This window comes from Danio aesculapii, chromosome 6, assembly GCF_903798145.1.
Source record: "Danio aesculapii chromosome 6, fDanAes4.1, whole genome shotgun sequence".
Classification (NCBI taxonomy): domain Eukaryota; kingdom Metazoa; phylum Chordata; class Actinopteri; order Cypriniformes; family Danionidae; genus Danio; species Danio aesculapii.
The window spans coordinates 10770521-10797400 of NC_079440.1; the positions used below are offsets into that span (position 1 = coordinate 10770521).

General features: G+C 37.1%; 1 protein-coding gene across 3 annotated transcripts in view; it reads right to left on the bottom strand.

Annotated features, from left to right (window-relative positions):
• Positions 1–26880, bottom strand: part of myh11a (myosin, heavy chain 11a, smooth muscle) — a 98910-nt gene that overhangs the window by 48863 nt on the left and 23167 nt on the right. For 2 of the 3 annotated variants that reach the window (XM_056459503.1, XM_056459505.1), the window contains exons 4-6: positions 19632–19659; positions 5247–5346; positions 3087–3113 (exon numbers count right to left, since the gene is read on the bottom strand). In XM_056459503.1, the coding sequence (XP_056315478.1) occupies positions 3087–3113; positions 5247–5346; positions 19632–19659 (155 nt within the window). The remainder of the gene's footprint in view (positions 1–3086; positions 3114–5246; positions 5347–19631; positions 19660–26880) is intronic. The other variant, XM_056459504.1, reaches the window with a different exon arrangement.

The window sequence follows — 26880 nt, forward strand, 5'->3', positions numbered from 1 at the left end:
GCACATTATCACTGCCGATGTTGCTTCAAAGACCCGAAGTGATTCTTAAAATGCAAGTATACCTTCAACAGTGCAAAGAAATTGGGTCATGTCATATTAGATGGGCATAATCCCCTTAGATCAAAAGTGCGCTGTTCTATTTGCTGCCAAGTCTCAAGCAATGAGAAGCCCTGCCAAGCATGTCCAGCTCATACAGCACAAGGATATCAGGAGGAGCCATTGAGGAATGCGAAGAGAGCATGTATTAAAGGGCTTCATGAAATGGATCTCAATTATTGATCTTTAATTGTTCACTTAAACAAGATAAAAGATTAAACACAGGCTTTTTAAGGAGAATAATGCTGCCTTTGTCATTTGATCTTATAATTAGACCCTAGACTCAAACGTGGTAATTGCTTTCTCACCGAGCATCAAAAATAGACAACATCTAGAAAAAGAAGATATACCAGAGTCAGTTCTGCTGAGAAGGAAAGAAGGTCGCTGATAGCTTCAGACAGGGACATAGAAAGATAAAGTAAACTAGAAAAGAAGGAGAAAAGGAGGCATTTAGAATGATGGAGGTGGACAGATTGTTGACAGACAGGTTGTAAGGAAGAAAGTGGACAGGGTGAAAGCTGAATACAACATTTATAAAGCAACTGGCTGAATTGGACAGGTTCTCTCAGTGGTTTCAAGGCAGAGCATATTACTGTAGCTACCAGATGACAGCTTTATTGGACCACGGAGTGAAGTTCACAGTATATGTGAGAGGAAGAGAAATGAACTCTTTTTCTCAGAGTTGTGATATCTTTGAGTTTTAGCGCAATTAATTGGAAACACTTTACAATAAGGTTAACTTACAATAAAGTTAATGCATTTAATAACACGAACAAACAATGAACAATACGATTATTAATGTTAGTTAACATTAGTTTATGAAAATAAAGTTGCTCATTGTTAGGTCATGTTAACAAGCATGAATTTGGATGTTAATAATGCGTTAGTAAATTTTGAACTGTGATTATTAAATGCTGCATACTAGTATTGTTAATTATTAGTCAGTAAATACATTAACTAATGAAATATTTTTGTTAAGTGTGACCAATAAATGATATCAAGATCACTTGGATTCAGACATTTATTACACTTTAATAACCTAAAGTGTATTAACATCTCCAGCTTTTCATGTTTTAAATAATTTTATTAGACTAAAGGGTTAGTTCACCTCAAAATGAGTATTTGTAACTATGAACAACAAAACCATTGTTGCACCCGTATATATTGTGTCTTATGTTATACATGCATATTTTTGGAAATAGCCAAAAACACACTGCATGGGTCAAATGTATTAACAAATTTTTCTTGTATGCCAATAATCATTGAAATTTTAAGTAAAGATGATGTTTAAGCAAGTTAATTTGTAAACTTCATACTGTAAATATATCAAAACTCAAAATATGATTGATAATGTGCATTGTTAAGCACTTCATTTAGACAGGTTTAAAGGCAATTTTCTCTCACACACACACACGCATGCAAGCACGCACGCACACACGCACACACACGCACACACACACACACACACACACACACACGCGCGCGCACACACACACACACACGCACACACACGCACACACACACACATGCACACACGCACACACACATACATACACACACACTTGAAGGCATATTTAAAATTCTTATTAAAATTATTAATTATTGACAGCTGTCAAATAGTAAATGTTTTCTGAGGCTTTCAGTGAAAATGTCACAGATTTTAAACTTAGAGAAATCATTTAGGATCCTCAAAATTTGACTTAAATGATCAAGTAATGGTATCTAAACATAGTAAAAATAAAAAAGTCTTGTTTTCAGAAATAATACACCAAAATTAAGTGAGTTTTTCCCTTAAGCTTAATAATCTGCCAATGGGGCAGGCAAAAAATCTTGTTTTTGCTTTGACATAAGATTATTTTGCTTACCCCATTAGCAGATTAATTCGCTTGCTTTAAAATTTTAACATATAAGTTTTGAAAAAAAGAAAAAAACAGTTTTGCTTATCTAGAAATGCTCCTTGAATCTAGGTAAGGAGGCATTTTTTGCAGTGTTTAGAATGCAGCCTTTAAAGGATGCATGATTTAAATTGGGACACGACTTAATATTCCCATTTACATAAAAAATTGAACCGTCTTCCACTCACATCATGATGTTAAAATGACAAAACACAAATAAAACCCTAACTGGGATAAATCTCAGAGTGACGTTTCTATGAATAGTTATTTGGGAATGAACGTCAAGCAGAAAAAGAGTTGTTTCTCTCTCTCTCTCTCTCTCTCCCTCTCTCTCTCTCGCTTGCATTAAACCAACCTTAAGCAAGTTTAAAAAATGGCAAGATAAAAAATAGTTAAACTTTCAAAGGACTAGTTGTCAATTATTCTTATATTATAAAAAGGATATCAGAAGAAGTTTTTAGTAAATTTCAAAGTAGTGCATTCAAGTGTAACGAAACTACATTTTTAAGAACCAAACTATTATGGGCATCCTTTTGAAGCTCATATGCATGGCAAGTTATGTATAAAATGTCAGCTTACATAATGTGTGCATACATATTTTTGGGGTTTTCTGATGTATTGCCTTCATCAAACAATGAGGTGGTGGTGTTTATATTCCTAATGCGCACACATATGAGCTTGACAGAGGATGCACATGAACCTGTGGTAGATTAATAGGTGATCAAAGAAGACGAGAAAGGTTATGAGGTAATCAATTCAGAAAACTATCAAATTGGCATGCACACACACTGTGCTCAGACAGACCGTTTCAATGCCAGGCGTCTTGCGCTGGCAAAGAAAAAGTTAACCGCATCTCAGATGGGGGAATGGCACACGTGATCTATTTTGATATTTCTTTATTTTTCATATAATCATTTTTAAGCAACACTGGGGCACCGAACAGTATCCTTAAGGGTAGTTTTAATTTAAATTTTAAAAAATGAAAGCTCCCTCCATGTAAGACTTGTCTAAAGTCACTCTCAGTGAGAAATCCAAGCATGCAAATTCTCAAACCCACACAAGAAGGAATTTAGCACAATCCTTTTTTTTACTCACATAGGCAAACTGTTGTCCTGATTGTTGCTATTTGAGGAAATTCATTAAGGACATTGACATTAGATAAGCGTGAACTAAAAGCATTCTGTTGCAATCACTGGTTCTCTCCTTCAGCATCTGTAGAATTCTGGAATTGCCTTTAAATACAAATGGCTAAACAGTAAAGAGTAATGTATGATCTATCTTGTGTTAAATAGCACACTTAATATATTAAATGGATTGTTCGTGTGTGCTCACAATAGGGCTGGGCAATATGACAAGAATCAGATATAATAACAATATAAGTCATCTGATATTCTAATAATGATATATATCATGATTATATACCATGATATAGTACCATTTCAGTAAATCAACCAATTAATAGTTTATATAAACAGTTGAAGTTGGAATTTTTAGCCCTTCTGAGTTCGAAAATCAAATCGAAAAAAAAAATATTACTTAAGGAGGCAAATAATATTGACCTTAAAATGATTATTTAAAAAAATCAAAAACTGCTTTTATTTTAGCCGAAATAAAATTTTGTCCAGAAGGAAAAATATTAAAATAAACACTGTGAAAATTTTCTGTTAAACATACATCACTTGGAAAATATTTGAAAAAGAAAAAAAGAAAACAAATTAACAGAAGGGCGAATATTTCAGACTTTAACCTTATATATTGACCACATATAAAGGGACTATTTTTATTACATTTTAAAGTATAGACTTGGGAATTTCTCAAATGTGATCATATTTCTAATTTTATTTAGAACTTATACATGGATATTAATAAAATATAAAACGCTTTTCAAAAAAAATGTATTGTATTACATAAAAATAAATTGTGAAATTATATGCAAAATGTAAACATTAAGATTACAACTTTCTCATGATTCTCATGTTTTTCGTGTTTGTCATTCCTGTAATGGTGTGTAGTATTATAGTACTCATAAAGAAATTGTGAAAAGCGCAAAATAAATAACAAAATAAAATATGAAACAATAAACTTTTTATATTGTCCACAATATACAGTTGAAATCAAAATGATTAGCCCGCCTGTGAACTTTTTTTCTTTTTCTAATATTTCCCAAATGACGTAACAAAGCAATGAATTTTTCACAGTATTTCCTAAAATAATTTTTCTTCTGGAGAAAGTCTGATTTGTTTTATTCCGGCTAGAAGAAAAGCAGTTTTAATAATACTAAAAATGAAAAAAAAAAAATTATGATCAATATTATTAAAAATATTATTATTATTTACATTATTATTATTATTATTATAAGCAATTTTTTTCAATTGTTTACAGAACAAACCATAATTATACAATGAATAGCCTATAGTTAACCCAATTAAGTTAAGCCTTTAAATGTCACTTTAAACTGAACACTAGTCTCTTGAAAAATATCTAGTGCAATCTTATGTTCTGTCATCATGGCAAAGATAAAAGAAATCAGTTATTAGTTATCAGTTATTAGTTATAGTTACCATAATTATACAATGAATTGCCTAATTACCTAGTTAACCCAATTAAGTTAAGCCTTTAAATGTCACTTTAAACTGAATACTAGTATCTTGAAAAATATCTAGTGCAATCTTATGTTCTGTCATCATGGCAAAGATAAAAGAAATCAGTTATTAGTTATCAGTTATTAGTTATAGTTACCATAATTATAGAATGAATTGCCTAATTACCTAGTTAACCCAATTAAGTTAAGCCTTTAAATGTCACTTTAAGCTGAATACTAGTATCTTGAAAAATATCTAGTGCAATATTATGTTCTGTCACCATGGCAAAGATAAAAGAAATCAGTTATTAGAAATGAGTTATTAAAACTATTATGTTTAGAAATGTGTTGGAAAAATCTTCTTTCCATTAAACAGAAATTGGGGCAAAATATACAGGGGGGCTAATAATTCAGGAAGGCTAATAATTCTGACTTCAACTGTATATATTATCATATTGCACAGCCCTAGTTCACAATATGAACTTTTCTTCATCATTATTTAAGTAATTTTAAGAGGATTCAAAATGTGAGATTCTGATCTGAAGGAACAGGTCAAAGCAAAGGCAAAGCATAAAACTGATGCCTGAACTCAGAACAAGAACTGGCTTGAGGAGATGTGACAGAGGTTATCAAACAGAGAAAGAGTTTTATTTTTCCAGACTCTTCATACTTACAGCGCTCATGTCTTTCTTGCCTTTGTGGGATGAGGCCACTACAGCCAAATACTGGATAACTTTCTTGGTGTTTTCTGTCTTTCCAGCCCCTGATTCACCACTAGGAAGAAAACAACAGTGAATGACAAAACTGTGCTTTTTTATTCATTCATTCATTCATTTTATTTTCGGTTTAGTCCCTTTATTAATCAGGAGTCACCACAGCGGAATGAACCACCAACTTATCATGCAGCATATGTTCCTTCAAGCCTCAACCCAACACTGGAAGACACCCATCCACTCTTATTCAAACACATACACTATGGCCAACTTAGCTTATTCAACTCACTAATAGCGCATGTCTTTGGACTGTGAGGGAAACCGGAGCAACCTCCAGGTGCTCCGGTTTCCCCCACAAAGTCCAAAAACATGTATAGGTGAATTGGGTAAATTGTCCGTAGTGTATGTGTGTGTGTGAATAAGTGTGTTTGGATATTTCTCAGGGATGGGTTGCAGCTGGAAGGGTATCTGCTGAGTAAAACATGTGCTGGATAAGTTGGTGGTGCATTCCGGTGTGGTGACCCCAGATTATTAAAGGGACTATACTAAAAAAGAAAATACATGAATGAATGAAATGAATAATGATTATAAAAAATAGACTGTTGCACTTTTTTGTGTCATCAATGAGCTTGTTTATATAGTTCCTATTGGTGTTTGTATTACTATTTGTATGCTTATAACCACCTCCGAGCATAGAGGAGGTCGCGAGTCATTGGTGTTGTTATTTTAGGGGTCACAGCCTGAAAAGTTTGAGAACCCCTGTTTTAAACAACTGCCTAATATTTTTTATTTGTGGAATTACTCATATTTCCTTCAGTATTCTTTGATTAATATGATATTCACAGTAACAGCATTTATTTCAAGCTCAAGTTCAATTTACGTAACCAAGTTGGCGGCGCGTCCAGACACAGCAAAACGGTGCTTTTATGTCGTCAGTTCATCCTTAAATACTGTAAAAGTACCTTGTAGTATCTTATCTTATAGTATATGTTAGTTATGCATAGGTTTTTAAAATAGCTCTTATGTCCAGTGTTGTGTTTGTATTTAAAATTTATTTATCTAACACCGTTGTCCTGCGAGACATGACATTTCGTTTCTCTGTGTGTCCACACATGTAGCGCAATGACAATAAAGCTCGACTTGACTTGAATTGACTTGAAGTTAATTTATTTATAAAGCACATTTAAAAACAGCCACAAGACTGACCAAAGCGCTGTACATAAGACAGAGTAAAATACAGACAATTATAAAAACATAGAGGTAAAACCAAGAGAAACAACTGAATAAATTTTAAAATAAAACAATCGGCAAAACTATTATAATATTAATATTAAAATTATAAAGACAAACTGAACAGGTAAGTTTTTAAGAGTGATTTAAAAATAGATAGTGATGGTGCCGTTCTAATCTCAAGGTGCAAATTGTTCCATAACTGCAGCTCTGTCCCCTCTACGTTTCAGTCTGGACTGGGAAACTAAAAGAAGATTTTGTTCACTTGATCTTAATATAGCACTGAAACATAATTTGGGGCTAGATTAGGCATTTATTCACCAGTAAAAGCACTTTAAAATCGATTCCAAATTGGATGGGAAGCGAATGGAAGCCCCTCAGAATGGGGGTAATGTGCTCATGTTATTTGAAACACATTCTTAAAAATAAAACTCACTTATGATCAATTTAATGCGTCTTAGATAAATAAAAATGACAACTGGTTAAAAAAATCTTTCTTTGGTGAAAAACAAACTCAGTTGAGTTTAAGAATGATCATGCTCAAACACTAGGAATTGAACTACATTCACTTTGTTACAAGCTTTGCAGCGCCCTTTCGCCTTCTATGATACGAAAGAGATATTACTAAACCTCATGCTGACATGCTAACATTTCCATATTAGGAAACCAGAGTGTGGGATCCAAAGGCCTGCTGTTTGGCAGAAGTAGGATGCCTTCAGATCAGCTCACAAAATGCTTTTAAAGTTATTTTATGGGGTACTTTATTCTGAAATGTCTGTAGATCCACAGTCTTGTAATATTTCTTTTCTGATACAGTGTAGTAAAATTGATGACAATCAAAGTTGCTGTTTCCAACAATGTAACCAAATAGTGATTGAGCTCTTAGACTCTTTGCTAAAGTTAGAAGATTAAGGAGTAGGGTAAAAAACAGTAGTGGAAATTATACTGAAAAATCTGACTCAAGTAAAAGAACCATTTCTTGACATAAATGTATTGAAAGTAGAGTAATATATTTGTTCTGTATACTTATACTAGTGAGTATAAGTATTACACTGTGGAAATTATTCCACTATACATCCTGTAAATTAAAAATGTAGCTTACATCATTGCCATTTTCTTTTAAGGGTGTTGCCATTGATGGACTATAAATTTAAAATGTGAGATTAATTGGATTTGAGAACACATTGAATTAATATATAAACATAATTAGTTGACAGAAAGTAGACTGATTGACTGATGGCTTAAAAGAGTTTTAAATTTAACATTAAAGCCTCAAAATAGAGTAACAGAGTAACATCTAAGTAAATTATGTGTGACCAAAGGTTAAAAAAATGTAGTTGTGACAATATTTTAATGCTTATTATGCATTGTGAACCCTGACTAACAAGCTACACTCATAAATCACATGCAATTTGTGCATATATTTAAAACGTAACATTCCGTAGTGCATTTAGCTAGTGTTTAGTGATATTTGATCATTTCAGTCATATACAACGCTTTTCATCTTGTCTCTTGGTCATTGTGTTTAATGATGTTGCATTTTCTTGGTCACTTTTAATGCTTCCACACTTTATAAAATGATGTGTTTACATGCTGAGCGAAATTTGTAAAACTAAAGATTAAAAATCTTCCTTTGACAATTTATTAACGCTAACTATGTACTTTGAACCTTGACTAACAAGCTTTAACTATCAAGCAGTTGGCGCGAGTCAGCACTGATAGCATACATGCAATTTGTGGATATATTTGAAAACGTAACATTCTGTAGTGCATTTAGTTTGTGTCACGAAATACCAAAACACATTTTTTGAGCTGTTGACAGTCATTTATGTGTCCCACGCTGCTATAAACACTATTAGGACACATATATTTCACAAAAGAGTGAAAATTGGTTGTTTTTGCGTTATTTCGAGCAAATTCGTTCTTCTGGCTTGAAATGAATTTTTGAAGCTGCGTCACGCCGATTAGATCTTTTTGTGTATTCCAGCATGTAGACTGGCTGTCTGTACCTGGGAGTACATCGTGACGTCTCTAAGTGTGCTGCATTCATTCATGAGAAAGACTTGGTTCAAACCAATCAGCGCACTCTATTGTGTATGTGGTGCAACTTCATTAATATGCATGATAGCCTCGAAGACTGTTTGTACCTGTACAGTGTTCAGACGGCAGAAAGACGCCACGTTGTGTTGCCAAAACGAGTGGGAGATACGGGTCGTCAGCGTTGCTTTAATAATTTGCAGCATCGAAGGTTTTGTTTTCATTTTCCCGCTATGAGAGCGCAGCTGGACTCATGTGTGGATTACAGTGCATGCGACGCGCGAAAGAAATACGTGTCTAAGGAACATTTTTTTACCCGAGAGCTTTTCCCATCTGGAAATGGTGAAATCTGGATTTGCTGCTCGTCTCCTTTTAATAAAGACGCGGCTCCAGTTTGTGTTGATTGTCCTGTCTTTACAGATTTGGTAAGCGATCAGTGTCTTAGTTTGTTTATTCAGATGGCAAAGTTAGTTCGTATCGTCAGCAGTACTAAGTGTTTAAAGACAGACCTTAGTCAAATGATTTCTAAGTAAATAAAATTTACAGTACGTTAATATCACTACAATATTATGGACTGAAAGATCCACTGTAAATGCTGCTCTCCGAGTGTAAACATGTAAACACCGCAATCAAACTATTACTGTCGTGTAGGATTTTCGCCGCATTTACACACACGGCTTTCTAAGTGCATATAAGTTTCCGAGAAATTAAAGAAAAAAATTCTCATTCGCCGTGCGGTATCAAACATTGCATTAAAAATACACGCTTTCAGCAATTCCTCGAAGCAAATATCTCGTTTATCACGAGGGGCATGAATGAAATTCCTGAATGAAAGTGGAAATGCCAAACTGCAGTTAAAGTCCACCATTTAATAATTTGTCAAATAATTCGATTACTGATATCCATGTAAACACATTCACTGTCGTTCTCCCCTGCCTCTCTGTGTTTGTTTTGCCTCTGTGAAAATCAGCGTGTGACCAAATCAAACTCCCATTTTTATGCACAAGTTTATGCACCTTCCCTTTTTCCCTCCTCATACACTCCCCCCTAAACAGAGCTGGACACGCCCACTTTCCTGACTTTTTCCAAACTAGAGGTGTGAAAACACCCTGCTGAAACAGGGGGCTTTCGTGGCCCTTTAAAGGTCCCATGAAGTGCTTTGAAATGATCATTTTTTATTCAATTTTTGACGCAATCTCAACTGAAACATGAAGAGAGGGTGGGACATGGAGTAGCTCCTCCCCTTTAAAAAAACAGCCAATGGTGTTTTGTTTTTATCATAGCTCTGCCAGTGAGAGGGGTTGAGCTCAAGTGCATTAAATGAAAAGCAAATGAGAAGCGTCTTGAAGGGGGCGGGGAATGTCAGATGCTAGAGTGCATTTGATTGGTCAAGATTTGATGGGAAACTGAAGTATAAGGTGAAGTGAAAAAAAAATGTTGATTGATTTAGGCGGAAGTGATTTACTGCAAGCTTTGGATGTTCATATTAGTTTTATATCCTCTAAATCCGAAATTTGTCACTGTTTTGGAGCACACTAGCTAATAGATATCCTAAAAACGGACACACTGAAACTAACATCAAAAAACTTTTATTTTAATTTCATTTTTTTCATTCAACATTTTTTGGGCAATTTCAGTCATCATACAGTAGATATATTTTCCCTCTTTGTTTTCATCTCATTTCTCGGTCATTGCATGTAATAATTTTGAGTCTTCTTGGGGACTTTTAATGCTTCCACACTGTACATGTATGCTCTATGCTGAGTATTCTACTTAGCCATTCATGGTAGACAAGAAAAATGTACTCAAGTAAAAGTATAATACACATTTCTTAAATTAGTAAACTATGTACAACTCTGAAAAAAACTACTCAATTACAGTATATTTTATAGTCGTACAGTAATTTGTTTGGCATTACTTTACACCACTGATAAGGAACTTTTATTTTCCATTTGGTTTTATGTACTTGACCAAAAAGAGATTTAAAAACATTTTTTAACTTTAAAAAGCTAGACTGCATCTTTAACAACCAAAAAAAAGAGCTGCGATGGTCAACCCACGCTCATTATGGATACGTACCCTTGTATACATTTCTGGAGAGCGCAAAATGCGTCCCAGGAGCTATGTTTTTTTGCAGTTTTTGTTTTCGCGAATCCACCAGAGGCCATTGTGTACACTTGTGCCATTTGTGCTTGCTGTTCTCACATAAATCCACAAGAGGTCGTTGTCAACTGGCTGACAGACTGACTGACTGACTGACTGAATGACTGACTGAATGACCAGCCGATACCCTCACCCACCCCCTTCCCTAAACCCAACCGATAGTGTTTTCAAAAGCACCGATTAACCCACTCACTGCCTTCCCTAAACCCAACCAACTGTGTTCTGAAAAGCAATCCAAAAAAAGAAAAGCCTTCGTGGCCGCCTGTGATTTTTACTGCGTTTTCAGACCTTACCACGTTCTCACTCTGTTATTTACATGTTTATTTTATATTTTACCTTTTGTTTTTGTTTTACCTGCTTTCTGGAACCGTTCTTCACCAGACTTAAACCCTATTGGCACTGTAAACTCCTCTCTGTGTCTCAAGTTCACCGACGTACCCAGCAAGCTACTAAGCAAACTGGTAACAGTGGAAAAGCCGTCCACATGGAGGTAAGCGGTCAGCTGGTCGCACGAAAAGAAACAGAAGTCGTCGGCGGCATCATAACGCCTCGTAGTGTTCATTTTACAGTGATATCATCCAAACATGTGGAAAGAGAATGTTCCATATCCTTCAACGTACTTTTCAGTGTCAACATTTCAGTTTGCATCGATACCATCATGTTAGAGAATTCTGCCTTTACAGCTTGAAGTTCACTTTTGATAGTCATTAAGTCATCGCCTAGCACAGACTGTAGTTCAGAGCGAAATATTTGTGCCAGATCTTAACATAGCAATGAAATTATTTCAGTTTTAAGAGTCTGAACGTTGCTTGAAGCCGTATCAAGCTCAGTCTGCTAACCCCCTGCGGCTGTATCACATTCATCTGAGCACGGGTTAGCTGTTGCGATGGCGCCGTGTTAGCACCTTCATTGTCTTTAGTTTTCATCTTCGTTGCACAGGATTAGTTTAAAATGAACTTCGTTAGGCACAATTATCTGCAGGCACTTGGTAAGTCAAAATGTGCATTAATTAATAATAAATTGCAAATTCTGCAGCACCTCCTAACAACACGTCCTACTCCATAGCTCACCTAACCGGAAGTCATAGCGTTCATTTTAAAGACGAAATGCAGCCATACGTAGCTCGAGCTACATAATTCGCACTCTCCAGAAATGGGGATGTTTAAAAAGGGGTATGTTTACACAATGAGCCTGTGTTGGCCATGGGAGAGTTGGGCCATGTGGAAATGTTCTGATGTCATTAGAGAATTCTGTGCCCTAGCAACAGTAGCCCCGGAGCAGTTTAAAAGGGCTACCATTTCCTATATTCCACATTGGAAGGAAGTTTGCAGACAGAATCAGCGGGCGACTCCCACACTGACACATCGCATCAACACCACACCGTTTTAACATCCTCATATTTCACAGCTCTTTTATTATCACACAGATGTGGAACAATGATATCGCTTGTGAACATAATCTTAATATGTCTATTCAGTACAATAGCAGCTATTTTTGGATGCTTTTTTTCCTTGTTGTTGTTTCTTTTTGTGCAGGTCAGGAATTTTGTTGAGTCAAATGCCCAATAATGACTCAAAAACAAACATTATTGAAGCCAAGACGCAAGACGATCTGGATTTAGCATCAGGACGGGGGCACATTTCCTGTGAGGAGACGTGACCCTTGGGGTTCATCTGCCTTGTTCCCACTGTTGAGGACTTTTGGAAAAAATCACGCAAGCAGAAGGACTATTAGTTTCAATTATGACAGCTAAGGATGTTGGTATTTGGCTGCTGTTATCATTTTAATAGTGTTAGAAGTGGCTATCATTTTAGAGTGTTAGATGTGGCTTAGAAGAGTTTCAGAAGTAACATTAAGCCACCAATATAGTCACGAGAAAGTTATTTTTTATTGTATGTCAGTTAATGATATTCGTATTTGGCTGCCGTTATTATTTTAATAGTTAAATACTGTGTTAGAAGTGACTTACAGTAAGAGTTTCAGGAGTTACATTAAGGCACCAATATAGTCATGGGAAAGTTATATTTCATGTCAGCTAATGATGGTGGTATTTGGCTGCTGTCATCACTTTAATAGTTAAATACCATGTTAGAAGTGGCTTAAAAGAGTTTGAGAGGTAACATTAAAGCACCAATATAGTCACAGAAAAGTTCGTTTTAATTCTATGTCAGCTAATGATGTTCGTATTTGGCTGCCGTTAATGTTTAATAGATAAATACCGTTTTAGATGTGGCTTAAAAGAGTTTCAGAAGGCACCAATATAGTCACATGAACGTTATTTCTTAATCTCAGCTAATGATGTTAATATTTGGCTGCTGTTATTGTTTTAAAGTTAAATACCATGTTAGAAATGGCTTAAAAGAGTTTGTGAAATAATATTAGGACACCAGTATAGTCACTGGAAAGTTATTTTTTATTCTATTTCAGCTAATGATGTTCGTATTTGGCTGCCGTTATCATTTTAATAGTTAAATACTGTGTTAGAAGTGGCTTAAAGGGGTTTGAAAAGTAACATTAAGGCACCAATATAGTCACGGGAAAGTTATTTTTTCTTCTCTTATTTACGAAACATACTAAGTGAACATTCTTGTTCATCTGGAAAAACAATGCTAAAGTCACATATTCTGCTTTGAAAATGTGTGTTATGTGCTAGAAAGCTGCCTTTGTTTTGGGTATTTTAACCCGCCCACTGCCACTTTAACCAATTATATTTCAGCACCCTGGGTTGCCTTGGTGGAAAACCATGTATTTCATTCATTCAGTCAGAAAGGTTCTCCAAGTATGCATCTGCGACTGAAATGCGACCTCTGGTGGACAGTAGCAGACTCCAAAATGAGACTCAGATTCAGAGTTCCACATGAGGTGGTTATTAATTAGCAAATAATATAAATATTGATGAACATAAACATTAGGTGAGCAGGTTACATTGCAACCCCGTGTCCTTACAACACGCCACGTGACGAGATTGCAGTGATAAGCAATTTGGCTATTTGCACCAGACGAAACACGACAGAAATTTAAATACAGCCATTCAGAAGCACAGAATATGCACTCACTCATGTAATGGTAAAGTTTATAAACTATTTAGTACATATTAACCTTCTTTAACATTATTATATGTACTGTACATGCTGAATGATTGATATTTGTTTTGTAACTTGGCGTGCACTGAGTCACAGTTCTAAAGATCAGTTTCACACAGTTTATTTTATTGTCAAGATCTGAGGTAAAACTATCCTTGTAGTATGGCAATAAATGTCATGTAAAATGCCATTCAAACTCACAGTATTAGCATCTAACACTGAATAAAGCACATGAGGTGAACCTGAGGTGATCATTGTTTATCCTGTTGTTCACCTGTGAGAAATAGAAACCATTTCTAAAATATTCATTTCAGGGTTTGGTTACTAAACTCCTTTTAGTGTGTAAAATAAATTCTTCTATCGTGTGCCAGTGCTTTTAGTTAGAAAACGATTCAAATCAGCCTTTAGGCTCAATATCCAGGTATACACTCACGTCAATCTGGTAACCTGTACTTGCATTTGTTTTGATCCAGGAGTGCAATACCTAGTTCAACCATTGGGTGTCAAACTTACATACTGCAGCTTTAATCTCTGCTGACACGTTTAGAAATTGAACTCCTCAATTTAACAAAATGACTTTTCTGACATTTTTAGTTTGAAACAATATATTGTACAAAAGTAATAAACAGCTGAAAACAAAATTAGTAGCCTTTCTGTAAAATTATAATACTTTAAAAAAATCATAGCTAAGTTCATTTATATACAATTTATTACCTATATATATATTTTAGTTTAGTTAATTTCTTTTAGTTTGACTGGAATAAAGGCCAAATAATAATAATATATATATTTTATTATTACAATAATTTTTTTAAGGTCAATTTGTTGTCAAATTGTTATTCCAATGACTTGGCTAAGTATCCTACTTTGCCTAGTTAACCTAATTAAGACTGTAAATTGCACAATTGCAAAATATTAGTATTTTGCTAAATAATTATTAAAATATTATGTACTGTCATCTTGGCAAATACTAAACAATTGTTAGAAGAAATAGTTATTATATCTATTAGGTATAAAAATGTGTTGGGAAAAAAAGTCCTCTCTCAAATTAAACAACACTTTAAATATACTAATATTATGCACTGTCACCATGGCAAAGACAATTGAAATTGTTATTAAAGGTATTCAATTTCTTGGAATTGTTTGTACTGGGAATTTTTCTTTTTTTTTTTTTTTTCAAATTTCACAGGGCTAATCATTTTGCCTTCAAATGTATATAGAAGCAAAGAGGCCTTACAATTTGTGTTCGTGTTTTTCTTGCATCTAATTTTGATGAACTGAACTGAAGAAATAAACCAAATCAAAGAAGATGAAAACCCATTAAATCTCTATGATGAACTATGTAGTTCCAAATGGTGTTTGCAACTTTTTCGTAAAGTCTGCCTTGTTGAGCTGTTTTGAACTCCCCCCAAAAATCCACAATACAGTACCTTTGTGTTGGCCTGATTTTGATTGATATCAGATTTATCTGTTCTTCTATTTATCTTGCTGTCTATATATTACTTTACTTCCATTTGTCAACTGCTTTATTCGGGAATGTAAACAATGTCGACCCTTCCTAAAGATGACAACCACAGATGTTTTGTGTTCAGTCAATGGAGTTCAACTTATCTGTCATCTCTATCTGTATGGGTGTTTTTCCCTAAGTAAGACATTTCCGGTATTTCTGCTTTCATGATGATGAAGCTGAACTTTAGACATTCTGATGAAATTGCAACTACATTAGAGTATTATATGGTTAGGTTATGGTTAGTAGTAGCAGTAGTAGTAGAATGAATATTGTTTAGGGCTAGAAGAATAAGTTAACATGCTTTAAAAAAGTTGATGAACCATCAAGATAAAGTGTTTTTGGGTTTACTACTCGGGACAGTGTATTAATGATCAGTAGTTACAATGTTTAGTTAGATTAATTTATATCTAACAGTCACCATTATTTAGGATCATTTATTGATTCTATTTCTAAATTTCAAAAATTGATCATGTTTGTAAGTGCACATCTCCACTTGCTAAAGAAAAAAAGCATACAGAATGTGTGTTTTGACACATGGCTCCTTAAAGCTGGTTCTTGCTGGTTAAGTACTGGTCATGACCAACAAAAACAAAACAAACAAAAAGAACAGCAAGAACTACCTCATGAAGAACAAAGACCCATCATAAACTAGCTCATGAGGCCATGGCCAACAAAAACCAACTTAAATCAGCTTATGGCCATCAATAACCAGCTCATGGCCATCTAAAAGCAGCTTTAACCAGCTCATGGCCATCAAAACCCATCTTAAACCAGCCAATAGCCATCAAGAATCAGATTAAACCAACCCATGGCCATCAAGAACCAGCTTAAAACAGTCAATGACATCCTGAACCAGCTTAAACCAGTTCATGGCCAACAATAACCAGTTTAAACCAGCCAAAGGTCATCAGGAACCATCTTAAACCAGTTCACGGCCATCAAGAACCTGCTTAAACCAGTCCATGACATCATGAACCAGCTTAAACCAGCCCATGACATCAAGAACCAGCTTAAACCAGCTCATGGCCATCAATAACACCTTAAACCAGTCCATGACATCATGAACCAGCTAGAACCAGCTAGAACCAGCTTAAACCACTTCATGACCATCATGAACCAGCTTGAACTAGTCCATGACATCCTGATCCAGTCAGAACCAGCTTAATCCAGTTCATGGCCATCAAGAACCAGCTTAAACCAGACCACGGCCATCAAGAACCAGCTTAAACCAGCCCATGGCCATCAAGAACCATCTTAAACCAGTCCATGACATCCTGAACCAATTTAAACCAACTCATGGCCATCAAAAGCCAGCTTAAACCAGCCAATGTCCATCAAGAACCAGCTTAAACCAGCTCATGACCACCAATAACAGCTCAATGACATCATGAACCTGCTAGAACCAGCTTAAACCAGTTCATGACCATCATGAACCAGCTTAAACCAGTCCATGACATCCTGATCCAGCCAGAACCAGCTTAAACCAGCTTAAGGCCATCAAGAACCTGCTTAAACCAGTCCATGACATCATGAACCAGCTTAACCATCTCATAGCCATCAAGAACCAGCTTAAACCAGCTCATGGCCATCAATAACACCTTAAACCAGTCCATGACATCATGAATCAGTCAGAACCAGTTTAAACCAGTTCATTACCATTGTGAACCAGCCTAAACTAGTCCATGACATCCTGATCCAGCCAGAACCAGCTTAAACCAGCTAAATAACCATCAAGAACCCGCTTAAACCAGCCCATGGCCATCAAGAACCAGCTTAAACCACCCGATAGCCATCAAGAACCAAGTTAAACCAGCTCATGACCATCAAGAGCCAGCTTAAACCAGCCCATGAAATTGTGAACCAGCCGGAACCAGCTTAAACCAGCTGATGGACATCAAGAACCAGTTTAAACCAGCTCATGGACATCAAGAACCAGCTTAAACCAGCCCATGACATCATGAACCAGCCAGAACCAGCTTACACCTGTTCATAACCACAATGAACCAGCCAGAAGCAGCTTAAACTAGTTCATAACCGTCATGAACCAGCAGCTCAAACCTATAACCAGCATATGCTGTTTTTTCCAGAAGGGTTGTCTATTCTATGAGATAACGTGCACTTACAAAAATATTAACTATTAAAATTAGATTTAGAATCAGGACGGGGTGCCCTTTAAAATTTAACTATACAAAACTTTGGTTTCTACAAACACCTACGGGATATAGGTCAGTGTTCATTAGAGTATTACTATCCAAACATAGCATTTGATGTGTTTTTTTTCAGCAGGGAAAATTCTGCATCCAGGAACTACATATAAAGAAAAAAATAACACTTTCAGAAACAGCTGCACCCATTTGACCACTTCCTGTACTCTATTGATGAACTGATACTGTACATGATGGTGCTTCTTTATATGCAACCACACAAAAGGCTTTTCAAATGCTAAAATAATATCCTCTAAATTATTTGTGCTTTACTGCAGTTCTGGAGCACTATTACCTTTTTTCAATACAAGATGCACAATTAAACAATATTGTCTTCCTATTTCTTCAAGAACTGTTATGTGTTTTAAATTAGAATAACATTATACATTATTGAAGAGAGAACTAGGATTGTGGTTTATACGATCAAAGACAATATTGTTAGCCTTCCTCTGAATTTTTTTATATCCCTGAACGAGCTCTTGTTTTAAACATGATGGTTTTAATAACTAATTTCTAATCACTAATATCTTGTGTTGTTGCCATGATGAAAGTACATTATGTTTTTCTAGTTATTATGGAAGATGCTTGTATTCAGCTTAAAATACAATTCAAAGGCTTAATTAGGTTACTAGGCAAATTAGGTTAATTACGTCAGTCATTGCACAACTGGAAAAATAATTTGTAGCTAATCAAAAATAATAATTTGTTAAGGAGGCTAATAAATTACATTTTATTAAAAAAATTAAGTAAAATAATAATTTAAAATATGCCAGCCATGCTAAAATGATGCTGGTATTCAGCTTAATATACAGTTTGAAGGCTTAAAGAGCCCCAATTATGTGTTTATGAATAGTACCTCCTATACATTGTGCAATACAGCTCTAAGTGAATGAAAACATCCAGCTGATGTTTAAATCTGAAAGTGCATCATGTTTAACAACATAGATTTTATAATAAAAGATTCGACTTAGAGTCGTTTAAATAATTCATCGTTCGTCCGGATCTTTTGCCTGTTTGTATCGACGTCCACATGAAACAATACCAAATATGAAGTGCTGGATTCGGTGAAACGTGAGCGTGCCTTTCCCTTTAAACACTAGTGGAATGTGGGTGTGTGTGGGACTGATCGTGACTAAAGATGAGTGAACATTAATGAGTGAATGTTGTGGTGATTAATGCAATAATCTACTCTGCAACGGGGGATTCGTCGACTGTTAAAGGAAGGATCAGAAAAGACTATTGATGTATGGCACTTTGTCAGAGCTTGACAGGAACTTACAGGACAGTTCATGGACCAGTTTATTCCACCATTTTACAAGTGCGATTAAAATGGTTGCCTCCTTGTTTTCGCTCTAGCTTGCAAAATATGTATTTAATTGTGATTTGTTACTTGTAATCGCTCCACGCTGCTTGTACTGTGTCTGGTTAACTCTTTATATTCACATATCACGCCTAAAGCCACGTTGAAAACGCAACGCGTACCGCTTTCTTTACGGATTTAAATGCGTTCGTGAGCTTGCGATCCTCTGCTGTTTGGTGTTGTTATGGCCTCCATCAACTGTTCCTACACATGTGCGGTGGTCAAGTTTCAAAACAGTTCAGCTTTTGCCACTGTGTGGATTAATACTGAATGTGTGTCATGGTTGTCAAATGTAAATGTTAATTTTATGTGTTTTTTATGTAAAAAAATATGTATTTATTTATTTATTTATTTATGTTTTGAATTTTCATTTAAACTAGAGTTTGTTAATACATTAATAATAATTTATTAATTTAAGCATGATTTAGTCATGCAACACCCCCACTTAATCCAGGTTTAGAAGCACTGCTTTGGATCTAGTCAAGTAAACTCCACACAAACCAATGCTCCTCCAAATTTTCTAAAATTATTGTGTAAAATCTAGCATTTCTAATAGGAATTCACATAAATGTTCAATACATGTTCAGTTTGGTCTGTCAAATACAGACGAAATGCTTGGCTATAAAGTGGCATCTGTGTGAGTTACACATCATAATGCTGTTATAAACGCCCAAGGGTGTTTTTGATCGTCTCTTTAGACTAAAAATGCAGATTCTGCAGTGATGCAAATAAACCAAAAACAAAAACGAATAGACTCACGTGCAAAGAATAGACTGGTCCTCACGATCTGTAAAGAGAAAATGCAGACATTAAAACAATGCCAATGCAGCCTCACAAAAAAAAACTAAAAGAAGAATACACAAGATTTGCTTTTAAACCTAAAAAAGGTTTTCTTCTCAAGTCAAGAAGCTCTATTCGTATAACTAATCTGCTGTATCAAATACCATTGTTATTACAGCATCATGTAATGCTCATAATCTAATATTGTTTGATTTTTGGAGAAGCAATCTGATCTGCTGAAAAATGAAAAGCGGACTCCACTTGTCTCTTGAGACATGCAACACAATACTTACCAAGTTCAGCAACGGGACAATCATTGGTTCATGCTTCTAAAATTAGAACTGGCTCCATTTAAGGTTTTTTTTTATTATCCTAACCTTACACCAATGATTGCTTATTATCAGATAATATATCAAATCAGAATTTGATAGAGTCAAACAGATTATGATCCTCCACAAGTGTTCTAAGCCAATAAATTTGTACATTCATTTCAGACAGAGTTTATTCTTATCTACGGTCCTGGATGCTGGACGAACGCCTGACTCGGTAATCAGTCGAATGTGAGCGCGTGTCTGTACTATAGAACCTTCTCCTGCTGTAAACACAATGAACCACTATTGCTCATTTTGGATATGACTTAAGCTGGGCAGGTTTCCACATACAACATGCAGTCCCCCATTCCCTTGTTTCTTCCTAATTAAGGCACAAATCGAGGCATTCGGGACATGGAAAAATAATCTAAACACGCTGATGGGGAACTGTATCGCAGCCAGGCGCTTTGACAAAAAGCAAGATGCACAGGTATTGTTTTATCTAAACTGCTTGTAAGTTATACAGCTGAAGTCTGAATTATTAGCCCCCCTGTATATTTTGAGAAAAAATATTATAGGAAACACTGTGAAAAAATTCCTTCCTCGGTTAAACATAATTTGGGAAATATTTGAAAAAGAAAAAGAATTCAAGGAGAGCGAATAATTTTGACTTCAGCTGTACATGTACTTTCAATCATTTTTGTTCCTTTCCACTGCATCCAGCATGGGCTCCTGCTGTTTTGAATTATGACGGGCTACACCATGTCACACTAGGTCAGGCATGGAAACCTTTGCTGGACTTCAAAAGGAAGATCAGAATAAGCCCCGGAGCAGGAATGTGAATGTTTGCGCTCACGCTTGATCCTGCTGGATTTTTGCTCTTGTCATCAAATGCAGCGGTTTAGGATATAGCTTTTGCTAATAATCGCTCAAACTGGTAAAACTCGTATTAATATGTTGTGGGTCTTTTTTACCAAAAAAAGTGTTGACAGATAGAGGTGTTGTGGAACAAGCATAAAGACTTTTGTTGTCATAAATTTAGCAATTTGACCCACAATTTTGGCAGCTGCAGACACCCAAAATAAATACAATCCTGTAACATACACTTTAAGCATAATTTAAATTAAGCATTTAATATACTTTGACGTCGCAATATAGGCGTACATTTTTATTGGTGAAAGCATGGTAAATTTTAAGGGAATCAAACCTATGATTCAAGCATTTCTAACATCGTGCTCTGCTGCTTATGTTTAATACAAATGAAATAATTGTATTAATTATAATTAAATGTATTTTAAATGTAATAAAAACAAAATAATTAATTTTTGAAAGGTAAAAAATATATTTTAAAATAAAAAAGTTTGAATATTATTTGTTGTTACATATTTGCAACAAATATTTTAAAATAAAATAATAAAATATTCTTAAATAATACTATATAATATTTTATTAATAAAAAAAAAAAATTTATATTATTTGTTATTAAATATTAGTTTTCTATTTTTCTATTTAAATATATTTACAACTAAAATATTATTTTCTATAAAAATAAATCAATAAATAATATAAATCAATAATTAAATTAAATTAAATTAAATTAAATTAAATTAAATTAAATTAAATTAAATTAAATTAAATTAAATTAAATTAAATTAAATTAAATTAAATTAAATTAAATTAAATTAAATTAAATTAAATTTCCTTCGGCTTAGTCCCTTTATTTATCAGGGGTCACCACAGTGGAATGAACTGCCAACTTATCCAGCATATGTTTTACACAGCGGATGCCCTTCCAGCTGCAACCCAGTACTGGGAAATATCCAAATATCCACACTCATTCACACACATACACTACGGCCAATTTAGTTTATTCAGTTCACCTGTCCCGCATGTGTTTGGACTGTGGGGGAAACCGGAGCACCCGGAGGGGTAAATAAAAATAAATTTTTATTTATTTATTTATTTTTTATTTTATTTTATTTTATTTTATTTATTTTAATTTTTTTATTATTTTTTTTATTTTATTGCTATAGGTCATGACGATTTGGGCCAGCGCGGGCAAGGTTTTTTCCCCCTTCAACTCTTGGTAAATTGTATCGAGTCAATTTGACATCCAACATAAAATAGTACCCAGAATTCAAAACATGGCATAAGTATCACTCATATTTGTCATGTGGTGTTCAGGTGATACAACCAGATTAATTTTGCGCTGTTTGAAAAGTAGCAGGAAGCTCTGACCACATCATAAAATAATACAATGAACTGCATGAATACATTTATAGGGTTTGGCCATGACTTTTTTTTAGCCCATGTCTAATGTAAACAGTTTAATGAGAAGTTTATGAGCAGAAGAAAAGCGTGACAGAGCTTCTGCTTTTTGAACTCAAGTTTCACAAGTTTGACTCTTTCACGGACAGTAAGATAACGTTTTCCATTACAAAGCATTGCAAACTTTGCTGAAAACTTGTTTTATCTTTATCACATATCTTTTCTACATGTCCATCCAGTTTAGTACAATAGGCTGACGTGTCAACAGCTTCATAAGCTACTCATGAAGAAAAAGAAAAAAAAGCTGAGGTGTAAAACATTGCAGGCCTTTTCATTTCGCACCTCAATTCACCCTATAACATAGTGTCGCTTCAAGTTTCTGTGGGTAACACCAGTTGATTAAATGTGTTTGAAAGTGGCATTAAATGTGTGACCTGCTGACAGATGTAAACACAACCCTCACACCACGGACTGACCTGCGAACATGAGCTGCTGCTGTGCTTCATTTCAGCAAACGCAATTACAAGCAAAAAGATCAGCGTTATAAAGAGATTCATTCATTCATTCATTTTCTTTTCAGCTTAGTCCCTTTAATAATCAGGGGTCGCCACAGCAGAATGAACTGCCAATTAATCCAGCATATGTTTTACGCAGCGGATGCCCTTCAAGCCACAAAAATGACCCCTCATGACCCTTTATGGGACAACATGAAGAAATTTTGTGGAACTCAGCATTTTTTATTACATTTAGATCTAACACAGTAAAATGTTGGGTTCCACACAATCGATGTGTGTTGGGATGACAAAGAAATTAGGGTAATTTATTAGTTTTTAGGGCGACGTGGTGGCTCAGTGGCTGGCTTCTCACAGCAAGAAGGTCGCTGGTTCGAGCCCCCGGCTGGGTCAGTTGGCATTACTGTGTGGAGTTTGCATGTTCTCCCCACGTGGGTTTCCTCCGAGTGCTCTGGTTTCCCCAACAGTCCAAAGACATGCGCTATAGGTAAATTGAGTAAGCTAAATTGGCCATAGTGTGTGTGTGAACGCGAGTGTGTATGGGAGTTTTCCAGTAATGGATTGCAGCTGGAAGGGCATCCGCTGCGTAAAACATATGCTGGATAAGTTGGCAGTTCATTATATGATATGATATGATAAATAAAGGGACCAATGCCGAGTTCAGACTGCATGATTTTAGCCCTGGTTTTGAGAAATTGCCGACAAATGCCTGAAATCACAGATACATCGGTGCTCGTTCACGTGAGTGACAATCACACAGTATGAACTACCAAGGAGGCGATATGAGAAAATCGCCGATGAGTCGCTGATGCCCATGAGATATTTGGCGTGCTAAATATCTGGAGCTGTTGGCGATTCAAATCATGCAGTGTGAAATGTGTTCTGACTGAAAATAACATCAGTGACTTCCCACAGCCAATGAGAGAGATGCATTCACTAGTAGGCTACGGGTACCTGCAGGCCAGCGGGAGGTAAGGGGAGCAGTTAAAATCGCTCCTTTTCGGTTTATTTGGACCCAAGAAATGGAGGAAAAACTAGTGTAAATTTGGCAAGAGTACTGTGTCTTTTTGACGTGTCATCTGAGCAATACCACAATCAGGTCGAAAAGTAAAAAAACGTTGAGGAGAGATTGCTAATTCTCTTCAAAAGCCAGGAGAGCAAAATAAGTTTCTAAAGCTAAAGCCTTCTTTTTCCATTATGTAGTTAATAACAAAAGATATTAGGTGACCTTGCGTTGTTTTCATGTCACTTCATGCGTTAGTTTGGTTGTGAGATGGAGTTTGGACAGTTGCCTGTGATTCTTCCTATTTTAAAGTCATGTAGTGTGAACTCTCCTATTGCTGATCCATCCTACAGTATGAACACAGCATCAACAGAATGCTAACCCATAAAGTCATGCAGTGTGAAAACATCTGTGACACGACTACTTTGAAAATCATGCAGTCTGAACTCGGCATAAGCCGAAGTAAAATGAATGAATAAATATTAATTTTTAATAATGTACCTGAATTGAACAAAACAATTAAGAGGTCGTCAAAAAAATTCAAGAATTGTGTTGTTTCAGCTCATTTTAAATAAGTAGTTTGAACAAACAGCAAACATTATTTTTGTTGTCTATTAACAGAAGCAACACCACAAAAATGTATTTTCCAACTCAGTATTTTTGTTATTTTGTTAATATATACATTTTGTCTGTATTTTGGTAATAACTAAACATATTTATATTATAACTAGGGCGTCGCGGTGGCACAGTGGTTCGCACTGTCGCCTCACAGCAAGAAGGTTGCTGATTCGCGCCTCGGCTGGGTCAGTTGGCATTTCTGTGTGGAGTTTGCATGTTCTCCCCGTGTGCTCGTGGGTTTCCTCAGGGTGCTCTGGTTTCCCCACAAGTCCAAAGACATGCGGTATATGAATTGAATAAACTAAATTGTCTGTAGTGTATGAGTGTGAAAGAGTGTGCATGGGTGTTTTCCAGTGTTGGATTATGACTGGAAGGGCATGCCGTGTGTAAAACATATACTGGAAACGTTGGCGGTTCATTCCATTGTGGCGACCACTGATTAATAAAGGGACTAAGCTGAAAGAAAATGAGTGAGTATATTATAACTAAACCAAGTTATTTACTTGCAAAACAACTTGGGATAGTGCACCCAAAATATGAACATTCTGTCATTGTTTACCTGTTTGAGTTTTCTTCTGTTGAATGCAGGAAGATATTTTGAAGAATGTTCCCTACAGTGAGCGGAACCTTAGTTCCCCTTCATATGGGAACTTCAACGTGTGTCTGTTATTAAACAGACTTTTGGGAGTGCTTTAGACGACCAATCACATCTGAAGATAAGAAAACGGGCCAATGAAATGCCAATTGAATTGGCGGAGCTTAGCTCCACAGCTGAAACTGATGAGCCAATTAGGGCTATATCAGTCGGCTGCTGGAGCCAGCTCATCAGAATTGTTGCTTCAGACCCGATCTGAGACTGAAGAACCCTTCTGCTGAGCTGACTTCCAACATTGAAGAAAGCATTATTCTCACCAGTGCGAGGGAAGACGTTCTAGCGGCGGTCGAGCTGGGGTTCCCGTCCCCTTGGCGTTTCGCTGGTGACCTGAAAGAGCAGTTTTTTAAAAGAGCAGAATTCCCTAAGAGAGCACACGGTCGTGCAGCGCGTCTTTTTAAAGATGTCGTTTCGACCGTGCGTTTCTGGATGCGGTGGTTTCCTCTCCCCGGATGACAGGCACGAGTACTGCGTGACATGCTTGGGGGTCCAACATGTTGATGCGGTGCTCGCGGACAGTTCTTGCCCGCATTGCGATGGCTTGACTGTTGCGCAACTGAGGTCGCGGCGAGCTCTTTTATTAGGGCAAGTCACCCCTGCTGCTCCCCGCCAAGCGGTTAGCACTCGGGCAGGCCTGAGGGTTACAGTGGGGGCTAATCCGTCGCCTTCGGGCCCGCGGACCCCTCGCTCCTCGTCAGTGCGCTCTGTTTCTGCTTCGAGTGTTAGCGCTGGTCCATCCTCTGGGTTGGCCGCGCTCTCATTAGATGACACCGGGGACGTGATGTCCATCGCTGCATCGGAGGGCGGGCTGACATGCTCTGATGAAGATCCGGACCCCCTGCCACCCTCCGGGGTTATCAGTGAGGTTTCGGATCTGGAGTCGGACATGTTAGCCGTGTTATTCCGGGCTGCTTCGGCCGTGGGACTGGAGATGGCTTGTCCCCCAGAACCGGGTCCGGACCGCTTAGATGGGTGTTACGTGGGGGTGAAGAAGGCGAAGCCTTTTAGACCCCCCGTCCCCTTCTTCCCGGAGGTACACAGAGAGCTCACGCAGGCATGGAGGGCACATTTTTCTGCCCGGTCCTCGTGCGCTCCCGCTCTCACCTCCCTCGATGACGGAGCGGCCAGGGGTTATGAGGCGATTCCCCAGGCGGAGCGTGCTCTGTCCGCAGAGCTGCTCCACTCGGAGAGGTCCGCCCTCACTCCCTTCCAAAGCGTGCAGGTTATCTGAGTCTCTCACGGCCAGAGCCTGCACTGCTGCGGGCCAGGCCACCTCCGCTCTGCACGCTATGGCCACCTATCAACGCTACCAAGCCGAGAAGCTGGCCAAGATGCAGGAGGGCGGTTCTCCCCCAGGCTTGCTGCATGAGCTCCGCACGGCAACCGATTATGCTCTCATGACTATTAAATCGGCTGCTCGTGCCCTGGGGAAGACGATGGCCACATTAGTGGTCCAGGAATGCCACCCCTGGCTGAGCTTGGCTATATGAGAGACGTTGACAAAGCTTGCTTTCTTAACGCTCCCGTATCCCAGGCCGGCCTTTTCGGCGACACCGTCGGGGAGTTCACCCAGGAATTCTCCGCGGTGAAAAGCAGTCCAAGGCGAGGGGTGAGGTCATCTATCAGCGGGCTCGAAAAACTGCTCCTCCCGCTGCCCCTTCCGCTGCGGTTGCTCTTCGCCGAGGGCGTCCACCCGCGGCTTCATCTGCTCCGCTTTCGCTGCCCGCTCCGGCCAGGCGGCAATGCCGAGCCTCCCGCGGGACTGCAACGCCCCCGCCCCAGGGCGCCGCTAAGTCCAGTAAACGGACCGCGAAGCGTTCCTGGGACGGGCCATTCGGAAAAGAGGGGACCTGCTCTTTCCTAG